This window comes from Schistocerca americana, chromosome 7 (assembly GCF_021461395.2).
Source record: "Schistocerca americana isolate TAMUIC-IGC-003095 chromosome 7, iqSchAmer2.1, whole genome shotgun sequence".
NCBI classification, from domain to species: domain Eukaryota; kingdom Metazoa; phylum Arthropoda; class Insecta; order Orthoptera; family Acrididae; genus Schistocerca; species Schistocerca americana.
The window spans coordinates 365608088-365621858 of record NC_060125.1 but is presented as its reverse complement, the minus strand read 5'-3'; the positions used below and the strand labels follow the sequence as shown (position 1 = coordinate 365621858).

Sequence of the window (13771 nt, the reverse complement as noted above, 5' to 3'; positions counted from 1 at the left end):
TTCCGTTTTCCTTATCGGCGGCTGTGATAAAGATTCTGTTCTGTAGTTCGAAGGGCGCTTTAATTTAGTCTGTGGTGGTCTTTGTAAATGAGTGCTGTAGAGAGAGCTCGTAAAACGTAGTATTTTGTCGCCTCTGCTTCTGCTCTGAAATATTATTCCTTTCAAGAGAGTTAGAGTGGTAACGGGAATCGTTCTAAGAACAATTTCTTCAGGAAACGCATGTTCAGCGCTGTTGCGTTATTGCTACTGTGTTTCATGTTCCTAGATTTGATCTAGGTGCCCAGCCATGGGGAAAGTCAAACATGCGTTAGTGGATAGGGTAAGATTTTTGTGCCAAGCTCTGCTTCCCTCTGGAGTTCTAAAATTTAAAAGAAGTTATTTCTGTTGGCTACAGTTCTACTACGGTAACGAAAAAGCTGCTGCTGTATTTTTGTACTTGAACTGTCACAAATAAAACGTAGTGACAACGTTTGAAACAAAAACTTTCTACCTTCTTTGGTCCAAAATTGACTTTTTTGAGATGGTAATCATGTACAAACTACAAGTTGTAGTTTCCAAAGATGAAAACAACAACTAGCCACTGTTATTATTTACTTACGTAAATAGTGTCGTTACCTGTTTCGATTCGACAGGCTCATCTTCAGAGGGTCTTTCACGTTTATATTACATTTGTTGATATTTACATTAGCTGTTCGAAAAAAAAAACAGCCAACAACTAATGCATATAACAGCAGAAATAATATAAACGTGAGCAACCGTCTGAAGATGAACCTGTCGGTTCCAAACCACAAACGGCGCTAATTCAGTAAATAAAATAGCATTATTAACAATAGCTATTAGCTGCTTCCTTCTTTGGAAGAATCAACTTGTACAAACTTTCTTATTGGCTCTAGAACCAGTCAGTTGCCTGATATGTCACTTTGACGTTCTAGAAAAGGTATTTTCTTTCTAATTTGTTCATTATTTTTATGGCGATACGACGAGTCGCATAACTCTGTGGTATCAGAATACCTTCTCACTTTTTGGATACAAGTCAGTTATGCACAAACAGAGTTACACAGTTATCTTTTCTCGTTCTCCTGACGATTGTCAGATTTGGCACCTAGAATATGCTGCAAATCCACTCCTCAGATGATTTCTTCTCTCGGAATCTTGGAAGGTTTCATGGCGAAAATCATGCCCTTACTTACTAATGCAATTCTTTCGTTGGTTTCTTCCGACTAAGGATTCTGAGACCGACTACTTCACAGCTAAAAGCTACAGTATTATGCTGCGAGGAGCCTCATTCCCAAGATATGTGTATCATCTAGAATTTATGACTTACCCAAGATCCTACTACGCATCATTGGGAACGTAATCAATTCGACAACTTATCTAGTGGCTCAACATTTTTGCACGACATTACGTTACCCTATTGCAAAGACCTACTTCTGTCTCTGTGCTGTTCATGTCTGGAATACAACCTACGACCAGCTTAGAGACAAAAGTGATGACACTTTCTGCAGGACCTGACCATCATTTTGCAGCACAATGTTCTAGCACGTACAGTGCAAGCTGATACTGATTTGTTTGACTGATGGGGCTGCTAAGTACTATACCACATACTGCACTTCACTGACTTAAGGCCTCGTAATTTCAACTCGATTTCTAAACTGAAGGAAACACTTCACGACATTCGCTTCAGAGCTGCTACAAATTCGTCGGGCAATAGACGGCGCCGCTCGAACTGTCAACACAACTGGCACTGCTAAGAGTATCCTACGACTTCCACATCGCTGGCAACGGGTTATACACAATGCTCGTGACTACTTTGAAGGTCAGTAAGACTTTGAAATACGTATCTATTTTGTACGAGCCGTAAATAAATATTTGCTCCTATTGAAGTTCCAACCCTCGTTTTACTGTCACAAGAAAATTTGATGGATAGTGAGAGCAGGCGAGATGCCGCATAGACCTTTCACGGAAATAAAACAACAAATAAACGGGTGTGAACTATGCTACAACAAAGGGGTTGAAGAAATAAAACTTCCAAAACGGAATGTAAGAGTCATAAGACGGGTACTTGTGTTGAACAAATAGGAGGTACACTATGTGATCAAAAGTATCCGGACACCTGGCTGAAAATGCTTACAAGTTCGTGGCGCCCTCCAACGGTAATGCCGGAATTCAGTATGGTGTTGGCCCACCCCTAGCCTTGATGACGGCTTCCACTCTCGCAGGCATACGTTCAATCAGGTGCTGGAACGCTTCTTGGGGAATGGAAGCCCATTCTTCACAGAGTGCTGCACTGGGGAGAGGTTTCGATGTCGGTCGGTGAGGCCTAGCACGAAGTCGGCGTTCCAAATCATCCCAAAGGTGTTCTATAGTATTCAGGTCAGGACTCTGTCCAGACCAGCCCATTACTGGGATGTTATCGTCGTGTAACCACTCCACCACAGGTCGTGCATTATGAAAGGTGCTCGATCGTGTCGAAAGATGCAGTCGCCTTCGCCGAATTGCTCTTCAACAGTGGGAAGAAAGGTGGTCCTTAAAACATCAGTGTAGGCCTGTGCTGTTATAATGCCATGCAAAACAACAAGGGGTGCAAGCTCCCTCCGTGAAAAACCCATACCATCACACCACCACCTCCGAATTTTACTGTTGGCTCTACACACACTGGCAGATGGAAGTTCACCGGGCATTCACCATACCCACACCCTGCCATCGGATCGCCACTTTGTGTACCGTGATTCGTCACTCCACACAAAGTTTTCTCACTGTTCAATCGTCCAATTTTTAGGCTCCTTCACCAAGCGAGGCGTCGTTTGGCATTTACCGGCGTGATGTGTGGCTTTTAAGCAACCGCTCGACAATTAAATCCAAGTTTTCTCACCTCCTGCCTAACTGGCATAGTACTTGCAGTAGATCCTGATGAAGTTTGGAATTCCTGTGTGATGGTCTGGATAGATGTCTGCCTATTACACATTACGACCCTCTTCAACTGTCGGCGGTCTCTGTCAGTCAGCAGACGAGGTCGGCCTGTACGCTTTTATGCTGTACGTGTCCCTTCACGTTTCCACTTCACTATCACATCGGAAACAGTGGAGCTATGGATGTTTAGGAGTGTGGAAATCTCGCATACAGATGTATGACACAAGTGACACCCAATCACCTGACCACGCTCGAAGTCCGTCAGCGCGGAGCGTCCCATTCTGCTCTCTTACGATGTCTAATGACTACTGAGGTCGCTGATATGGAGTACCTGGCAATAGGTGGCAGCGTAATGCACCTTATATCGAAAAAGTATTTTTTTGGGGCTGTCCATGGCTTCCACTAGACACACACAGTTGGGTACACTTATTCCGTCCCGCGGAGGGGGGGGGGGGGGGGGCGGTACGGGGTGGCGACAGGAAGGGCATCCGACCACCCCTTAAAATTAACACGCCAAATCTGGTTAACCATAACAGTCGGGATAAACGCTAGGAAAGAAAGAAAAGTGTACGTACGTTGAAGATTCCTCCTTACACCTCGCTGTTGCAAACGGACATTGTCACGACAAAGACCCAAATTTAGATACAACGAACACGCAAGCGGAGATGTTGAACAAGACTAAATAGTAACTTATGATCCCACAGAGTAGGCTCCACCATACACGCACACATGTAAGAAACAAACGAATATCAAACTAGATACAAATACCACAAAGCAAATAAAAGACGAAAGAAAAACACATGGGAACAGTTCCCAGTACTACATATAGTTAACAAACACAACCAACAGAGAGCGAAGGTGAAGTGTTTAATTTCATTGTGTTAGAAAATACTGAAAATCGGGCATCCTGGTCTATCGCAGACCAACTACCTGCAACTGCAGAGCGAGACATATGCAATATTAAGATCAAATCGTAAACAGAACTAAATAGTAGTTTAACCTTACGAAACATGCGCTCCAAAAACAAATAACAGTAATTTTTCTGGAACCATTGTGTTACGCAATTATTATATACATAAAACAAACATGTACACTCCGGAAGAAAATACGACACCCTCAAGGACCGTGTTCAATGGCACCAAGTATATTATGTACATACTGAGAGTTCCAGTGTTAGCGATTCATTTGTCACGGTCATCGGCGATCAGATGGCGCTCAGGCGGCGTGTCTGTGTGCCACCAGTTTTCTCTCTGCAGGCAGTAACATCTGCAGGCAGTAACAGTGTTCTCGACATTCATTCTGTGATACAGTCATGTCCCACGGACGAGTATGTACTCCTGTTGAACAAAGGGGTCGCATTGTGGGCCTGCGGGAAGCTGGATGGACGTTTAGAGGGATTGATGCATATGTTTGGCGCAATGTATCTGTCGTATGTCGGTGCTTCCAGCAGTGGCCTGTAGAACATTCCTGCAGACGTAGATGAGGTAAGGGGTTCTGGACATCGGAGTAGTGAAGACGCACGTCAACATCGACGCATTCTGCGAGATGCGGTGGTCGATCGAACATTATTCAGGGATGAAATCCGGGAACATTTATACACTTACTGTGACACCGGGAACCATCTACTTTAAGCAGGATTAAGGTCACTTGGGCCCCTGAGCAGGCTACCACTGGCATCACGACACCTCCACGCACGGCACAGTGGAGACTGAAATGGCATTCTGTTGTCTTCAGCGATGACACTACGTTCTGTCTGTAGGCGAGCGATGTATGTACACGTGTTCGATGAAGAGCTGGTGAGTCGCCTGTTCCGGGGTGAATTCGCCCACGACCCACAGGTCCCATCCCCAGGTTTCATAGTGTATGGTGGGGAGGGGAGGGGAGGGGGGGAGTGCGGCAGCAGCTACAACTCGCGCTCGCGGTCCCCTTCGATGTTCCTACGGTGTCCAGTAACAACAACATTGTTATCCTCGTGCTGCTACCATTTCTTCGACAGGAAAAAAATGGCTCTGAGCACTATGGGACTTAACAGCTGTGGTCATCAGTCCCCTAGAACTTAGAACTACTTAACCTAACTAACCTAAGGACATCACACACATCCATGCCCGAGGCAGGATTCGAACCTGCGACCGTAGCAGTCACACGGTTCCGGACTGCGCGCCTAGAACCGCGAGACCACCGCGGCCGGCTTTCGACAGGAAGGCGACTCGCTTTTTCCAGAAGGACAATGCACGTTCATAAACGGCTGCTATTGTGCAACTTTCTCTTCGTGATGTACGACAACTGCCCTTGCCAGCAAGATCTCCAGATTTGTCGCCAATTGCGGACTATGGGGCAGCGGGAACTTACTTCTTCTTCAGAGCCGCAAAAAAACATTGCCGAATAACAACAAAAGGTACAAGATGCTTGGGACAATTTATCGTAGGATGCCATTCGAAATGCGAGAATACACGCCTGTGTATTGAAACGACTGTTTGGGCACCTTTTATTGTGACGCGTGTTTCATTTACTCCGAATTTATTATCATAGACGCCTACAATGACGTACTATCAGTCACATTCCTTATGAATAAAATGACCTTATCATTGAATGTGTTGCAATTGTTTGTATCAGTCCGCAGCTCGTGGTCGTGCGATAGCGTTCTGGCTTCCCGCGCCCGGGGTTCCGGGTTCGATTCCCGGCGGGGTCAGGAATTTCTCTGCCTCGTGATGACTGGGCGTTGTGTGATGTCCTTAGGTTACTTAGGTTTAAGTAGTTCTAAGTTCTATGGGACTGATGACCATAGATGTTAAGTCCCATAGTGCTCAGAGCCATTTGTTTGTATCAGTGTATTCGAGGCCACTAAAAACTATTCATAAATAAAAAGAAGAGAAACGCGTGTGGCACAAAACGAACAGCCTTTCATTCAGTTTTGTAGACGGACCACATCTCCAAGAATAGTTACATTTCACAAAGCGAAGTTAATACCGGCATCTCTGTAAATTAATACAGCTCTGAAAAGAAGAGTCTAAACGTCATTTAGCGGAGACTTTTTCAGTATTCGTTTGGGTCAAAACAGAATTACGATATTTTAAACGATTGAGATGAACAGCTTATGCTGTGGTTACAGTGGCACCGACGACCGACATAGCCGAATCCGGTCGATCTTTCCAAAATAGTACCCCACTATGGTCACGGTCACAGTCACCTCACTCGAACGTACAGACTTAGGACGGCCATCAGTGCAATTCAGATCAGTTTGTTGTCTTTGGTGGAATCGGCCAACGTTTTCACACACAAAGTATAGACTCTGACAACTGATAAGTTTAGCCCAAGAAAAAAGGTGTTTCTGGCGCCCTGAGCATGAAAAATGTCAACATCGGGATGTAGCTCGGCATCTCTGAATTGAAATCGCAGCTTTATTGGAAACCACAAGTAGGTAAAAACCATCGGAAATTTTAGGCGTGGTTATAATGTCAAAAAAATAACTTGTTCAGGTGTTAAAGGTGGCGTATTTTATGCTTAGAATTACTGTAGCGGATCCTTCTTGGGTCATCGCAGGTGGGCATTAGCTCCCTACAAATTATTATTCCTGATTACACCAGTAGATGGTTTGCACCTGTGGTGAATGTTTTTCCACTATTCAGTGATTCAGGTGTTCCGAGTATCTTATTCTAAAAGTTATGTTTGTGTTTCACACGTATGCTGAGTAGCAGTTACTGAAAGTTAATGGACGTATGTTTTGATGAATTTATTTGACATGGCTGTAGAGTGTTTGTACTTTTCCTTTCCAGTACCATCACGACTCATTTCGATACTGTATATAATAGTTTTCTCTCATTATCTGTCGTATTCGAAAAGGTTGCCTAGTTATTCCAATAACTGAGGAAAAGAGTGTAGTATTCGCCACTTTCTTTTCGAGACAGATACAGATCATTGACATGCATTCGGCGTCTTTTTTAATAGCAAAGCCTCAATGGAGCACTTTTCCCATGCACAGAGGCATCGTAGCGTCCATCCCTTCTAAGGAGGTTAAAATATAGCCTCCTTGATAGAACAGATTCTCGACTAACCTTGATCCCGTCAAAAACTGACGACGGATATCTGGCGCAATACGACCAAGCTGCCGTCTGATGTTATCGGGTGACCCTATGCGATGGCTTCGCGACTGGTGTCGCTGTCACTGTGAACGCAACCTTACCTGAATCCGCAATGATCACTCCCTTAGGTGTATTATTTAATTAAGCCACCTGCTCTCGACAAGACCGATAACTCCAAATATTTTGGGTCGCGAGCCTCATTCCGTGAGACAAGTAGAATTATTCTAAACAGAGATCAGTGGCCCATCTGACAGTCGCGAAGAGCCAGCGTCCTTTCATAAGGATTGTCGAACCCTAGGGAAACCACTGTAGAAATACAGACATTAGGCACAAGCCTAGCCTATCATCACACTAAATGGACACTGGAAAAGGAATGATATGACATAGGACGTTTAACACTTATAATTGTAAAGGCTAACTGTTAAAGAGATATGGTAATATAAACCAAAACTGAAAATGTTTTAGCCCGCATCTCGTGGTCGTGCGGTAGCGTTCTCGCTTCCAACGCCCGGGTTCGATTCCCGGCGGGGTCAGGGATTTTCTCTGCCTCGTGATGGCTGGGTGTTGTGTGATGTCCTTAGGTTAGTTAGGTTTAAGTAGTTCTAAGTTCTAGGGGACTGAAGACCATAGATGTTAAGTCCCATAGTGCTCAGAGCCATTTTTTTTAAAAATGTTTTATGTGCATAGACCGAAACGGAGAGTGAAAATTTGTACCAAGGCCGGAAATCGAATCCGAGTCTCCTGCTTACTAGGCAGGTGTGTTAGCCACCAAGCCACCTTGGCACAGCGGTTCACACAACTGCACGGATTACCCTGGCATGCCTCCCCCTGCGATCCAAATTCTCACTGCCGCCACAGTCTACTTTAAATTCCCCCTTACACGCGGACGGAATTGCCTATGCTATGCATGCTCTGGAATAGCACCTTGTAACCTCCCCACAAAATTTATTAAACTAATAATAATAGTATGATTCTAATTTTTGTGTAACCTCATAACAAAATTGGTTCCCATTTATAATCTCCCTACAGAAATTCATTCACATTTAACCTCGACACAAAATTTGTTTCCCATTTAATGTACTCACAAAATTCTTTTCTCATTTAATGTGAGTTCGAAACAGAAAAATTCCTAAACCTCGTAATAAAAAAATAAATTCAGTAACCTGGTAAATTTTGGACGACAGCAGTGCTGCGTGATGGCCCTGTAAGATCATTCTGAATAAAAAAGCAAAAATTCTTACCTCAATAAAGTCGCCAACTATCTGCTCTTACAATAACTTTTACCGGCACATCTCTGTGCAATGCTGGCCGATACATTTGTCATTTATGAAAAGAAGCAACTGATTTTTCTTTTGCAACAATCGGAATGATCATGGATTGGAGAAATTAGTAAATTCTTTAAATTGAAATGAATGCTTGTTGGAAATTACTTTATACGACAAAAATTATTATTAGGACATTTTTAAAAGATTTACATGGGAGTTCACATAACATTACTAGATATGCGGGAGGCTGCTTTTTACCTTATACAATAATACTCAGGCTTCGGCATCGCTGCACCGCGACCGACCAGCCAACACGATACACCATACCAGACCAGTGCAGACTCCAGACCAGACTAGCGCAGACTAGCAACAACTTACTGCTACAGCTAAACAGTTCGTACTAAGTCAACACTGATCTCTGGTCAGCGATTGTCTTATACCTTGCATATCGCAGGCAGCGCATGAGCAATACATCGAAATTACATCTGCTCGGACCTCTTACAACCTCAGCATCGAGCGTAAATGGGGGATCCACTCTGAAACCCAGGAGTAGGTACTTATACAAATGTAATGGCACAGTTTCGGAGACTTTATTGGCCTCATACAGATTTGATTTTATGTATGTAGTCGATATGTGTATGAGACCAGTAAAGTCTCTGAAACTGTGTCATTTTATTTGTAAAACTGAAAGGGGTTTCTACTCGCATCCTTTTATCCATTTCCATGGTTCAAATGCCTCTGAGCACTATGGGACTTAACATCTGAGGTCATCAGTCCCCTAGAACTTAGAACTACTTATACCTAACTAACCTAAGGACATCACACACATCCATGCCCGAGGTAGGATTCGAACCTGCGACGTAGCAGTCGCGCGGTTCCGGACTGAAGCGCCTAGAACCGCTCGACCACCGCGGCCGGCTATCCATTTTCATCCTTTTACACTTTTACAAGTAAAGTCTTCTCTAGACTGTATTTATACGGTCTAATAAACGCTCATTCATTATACTGTGACAAAATATGTTTAAACAAGCCTCTGTTATAAATTTAGAGACTTCCAATCCTTCCTCACAATTAGCAAAACCTACAAACTACCATTCCTCCGGTCTTCGACTGATCATAATTATTGGCTCCCAACCGTAAATGAAACAAGAGAAAGTTCACTGCGGCGCTTTACCTCTGATAACGAACGCTGCGCGTCTCCGTTCTCCTCTGGTCCTCGCTGAACTGCCTCGTCGATCTCCGGGCTCCTTCCAACTCCTCATGTCACTGTAACCACTTCACCATTCCACTAAAGGCTCAAACCCCGGACCAACACTCAATGCCTTCACTACTCTTTTCACTTCTGCACTCCACTACACCACTCTTGGTCTCTGCCCTCTTGTGATTGGATGTCTCATAATCAACCTCAGCGACAGGCTGTCATTGGCCTCTCTTGCTCTTTCCAGATGAATTCCTCGGTGCCGCGAGAAACACAGCTGTTACTGTCCGCGGGAAAGTCACATTTGAGAGCCGCCGACACATCACCATTTCTGGTTTCCAAAACAGTCTTTGATTGCCCAGAGCCGACAGGGTTCCACAGTGACTCCAAAGGTCTCAAGGCTTCTTGACATACATTTCCGAGAACGGGACAGTTTCTCTGCGTTCAGCGTTCTCAGGGCTTTCATCACGGAGCGAGCGACCAGTCACCCTCTCCATCGCCGAAAACCGAAATCCAGCCAGTCTCTCCCCTCGCAGCCGAAGCGGCAGCCTCCTCATCCGCTGCCTTTGAATAAAAATGACCAATATCGAGCTTAACTTTATCTCCAGACTGTAGTCCCACCAAAAGAGCCGCCTCAAATGATCCTGTACAGTGAAGTAAGGAATCACCTTGTAAACTAATCAGGCGGAACATTATGACCGCCGACCTACTATCATCCAGGCGATAGTAGCGTCACCTGGCGAGGCCTGACTGCTAGTCAGACCGTCCGCAGCTTGTGGTCGTGCGGTAGCGTTCTCGCTTCCCACGCGCGGGTTCCCGGGTTCGATTCCCGGCGGGGTCAGGGATTTTCTCTGCCTCGTGATGACTGGGTGTTGTGTGATGTCCTTAGGTTAGTTAGGTTTAAGTAGTTCTACGTTCTAGGGGACTGATGACCATAGATGTCAAGTCCCATAGTGCTCAGAGCCATTTGAACCAATGTTTTTGCTTGTCAGACACAAACACGGTGCATATAGTATCAGTGAGGGTGCTGTCGAGGTGTAGAAATGGTGAGGCGTGCAATCTATCTGAGTTTGACCGAGGGCAGATTGTGACGGCCTGGAAGCTCAGGAAGAGCATTTCGGAAACTACACGACTTGTCGGGTGATCGAGGAGTGCTGTGGTGAGTGTGTTCAACCCGTAGTGAAACCACGTCCAGACGTAGTGTTGTTAGGCGGCCACCCCTCATTGCAGAGGTCGGACATGGTAGGCTGGGCAGACTGGTAAAACAAGACAGGCGGTGAAATGTGGCTAACTAACATCAGACTTAAATGCTGGGCAGCATACTAGTGTGTCTGAACACACAGTGCACCAAACTGTCCTAACTAAGACCCCCGCAGCCGACGACTCTTGCATGTCCCAATATTAACGTCACATCGGCAGCTACGATGAAATGGGCGCGTAACCATCGGCACTGGAAATTGGTGCAGTGGCAGAGCTTTGCATGGTCTGATGAATCCCTATACGTTCTTCATCATGCCGATAGGAGGGCGCGGATCCGTCTTCTTCCAGGGCAAGAGCCTATTGTTGCCTGTACTGTGGGTCATTGACAAGTTGGTGACTGTTCCGTAACGCTCTGGAGACATTCAAGTTGGCATCCACGGACTGACAAGCTGGCGACGGTTCCGTTATGCTCTGGAGAACATTCACATTGGCATCTATGGGTGCAGTGGAGCTCGTGCAAGGCACCATAACGCCCAAGCTGGTTGCAGACCATTTATACCCTTTCACGACGGTCATGTTCCCCGGTGGCATTGGCATTTTTCAACAACATAATGGCCGCGCGGGATTAGCCGTGCGGTCTAAGGCGCTGCAGTCATGACTGTGTGGCTGGTCCCGGCGGAGGTTCGAGTCCTTCCTCGGACATGGAAGTGTGTGTCTGTTCTTAGGATAATTTAGGTTAAGTAATGTGTAAGCTATGGGACTGATGACTTTAGCAGTTAAGTCCCATAAGATTTCACATACATTTGAACATTTTTGAAGAATATAATGCGCCATGTCACAAGGTGAATAGTGTGGTGGAACTCAGTGGCGACTTCCAGTTCATGTGCTGACCTCCCAACTCGCAGATCTGAACCCGATCGAACACATCTAGGATGGAATTGAACGTGGCGTCAGAGCTCATCGTGCTCCTCCCCGGAATTAGGTGACTTGTATGTGCAGATGTGGTGCCAGCTCCCTCCATTCAGCTACGAAGGTCTCATTGCTTTCACGCTATGACGCGTCGCCGCTGTTATCCGCGCCAAAGGTGGACATACTGGCAATTAGGTGGGTTATCATAATGTTCTGGCGGATCAGTGTATATTAACGGTGGAGAAACTATAAAAATGGAATTAGGAGCATTGACAAGTTGCCCATTTGGATGGGAGATGTGAGGTGTATGTAAATACTAGTTCAGTAGCCTGGTCGGGCCATTCGTGTTGTAGGCAACACGTGGCGCGTGCTGCCGGTGGTGGGCCAGTTCAGCGTGGCCGACCTGGCGCGCGTGTCGCGCGACCTCCACGACCAGTACGGCGATGTGGTGCGTCTGGCTGGCCTCGTCGGCCGGCCCGACCTGCTCTTCGTCTACGACGCCGACGAGATCGAGCGCGTCTACCGCCACGAGGGCTCCACGCCCTTCCGGCCCTCCATGCCGTGCCTCGTCCACTACAAGAGCGTCGTCAGGAGGGACTTCTTCGGCGACCTGCCCGGCGTCGTCGGCGTGTAAGTCCTGCGCACTAGCCTTAACACCTGCGGTATGAACGGTGCAAGGGTGGCTCATTTTCCACTGTCTCAATTTTCACTAGCTGCTACTCTAGTACACTAACAAGAAACAATAAACAGGATAGAATATACTAAATTCTTAGGTATTGATAGTGATGAAAACTTAAACTGGAAAAACCATACAGTAGACCTGCTAAAACATTCAGGTTCAACTAGTTTTACCATAAGAACAATTGCCAACGTTGGAGATACAGAAGTCAGTAAGTTAACATCATTAGCAGATTTCCATTCGCTGTGTACCCCTTAGAAGGAAAGTACACATTGCATAAAACACATGAATGAGAATATCAACCACCGTCTCACTTTGTGAAATCTGTTACCAGCAGTCCACCTGAGTTTGAGAGTAACTGAGATATTCGCTATACTAGAAGAAAAATTGATCTGCGTTAACCTTTAATGAATCTAACGTGGCACATAAATGGGTGAAATATGCAGCCATAAAACTGTTTGACAATCCGCTCATGGAAATGAAATGTCTGGCAGACAGCAGAAGTGTTTTCAAACGTAGATTAAAGATGTTCCTCCTATAGCTCCGTCTATATGGTAGATTAATTCTTGAACAGAAGTTATTGTACATTTTTACAGGGAAAAAGGCTGTTAATTACATGCATGTAGCCATATAAATATTTTTTCATCTTCTTTTAGACTCCTTACTTCAATCGGTAAAAACGGAACTCTTTTAGTATCACTTTTTTATGCGTCTATTTCTCTGTCTGTCCTACAGTCAAGACCTATTTCTCTCAGAAACAGGTAGGTGTATCAAGTTTAAATTTATGTCTCATACTAAAGTCTACGGTCCCTTGATGGTGTGAAAATTTTAAGCCTGAAAGTCAATGCAATCAAAATAGACAGCTACTCGTATTTAGGTCACATATTTCTATAACCGCAAACTGACTCGTAAAATCGTGAAAGATTCTTCCCACTGACATAGAATCGTGAAATTTGGCAAGAAAAAAGGTTTCACAGTACAAGTAAAGGAAAAAATCGTAAAACTGTCAGTTTGTAATTATACCACCTAAAAAGTATTTTTCTTATTAGTCGATCTGTCTGTCTGTCTTTTAACGTCCCTTTTTCTCAGGAACGGCTAGAGATATTAATTTAACATTTGTGTCAAATGCTAAGGTTCCTCGGCGGTTTGAAAATGTAAGCTTCTAAGTCAATGCAGTCAAAAGATGCGGCCATTTATATCATATTTTTTGATACTCGCAAAACTTACTGAGCAAACCTATAGATGAACTGCTAAGATGCATGTCGGGCCAGAATGTCTAGCACTAAAGCACGTGTTTGAACACCACAATTTCTCGGAATCGGATCCCCGTGGGGCGAAAGTTTTCAGTCTTCATTTGAACTTAGCCTTCACCTCTCAGCAAATCGCCTAAGTGGACTCCAATAGAAAGACTTCCACCAGGTCGTTGAGCCACACGAAATTATTATTATTATTATTATTATTATTATTATTATTATCTCTAAACATAATCATGTTTGAACGGAACCTTTAAAGCGAGAGTCCGACTTGCACT

General features: G+C 44.8%; 1 protein-coding gene across 1 annotated transcript in view; it reads left to right on the top strand.

The window, feature by feature from the left end:
* The window catches only part of LOC124622938 (probable cytochrome P450 301a1, mitochondrial), a 128169-nt gene that overhangs the window by 38607 nt on the left and 75791 nt on the right, over positions 1-13771 (top strand). The window contains exon 2 of the mRNA XM_047148729.1: positions 11890-12191. Coding sequence (XP_047004685.1) covers positions 11890-12191 — 302 coding nt within the window. The remainder of the gene's footprint in view (positions 1-11889; positions 12192-13771) is intronic.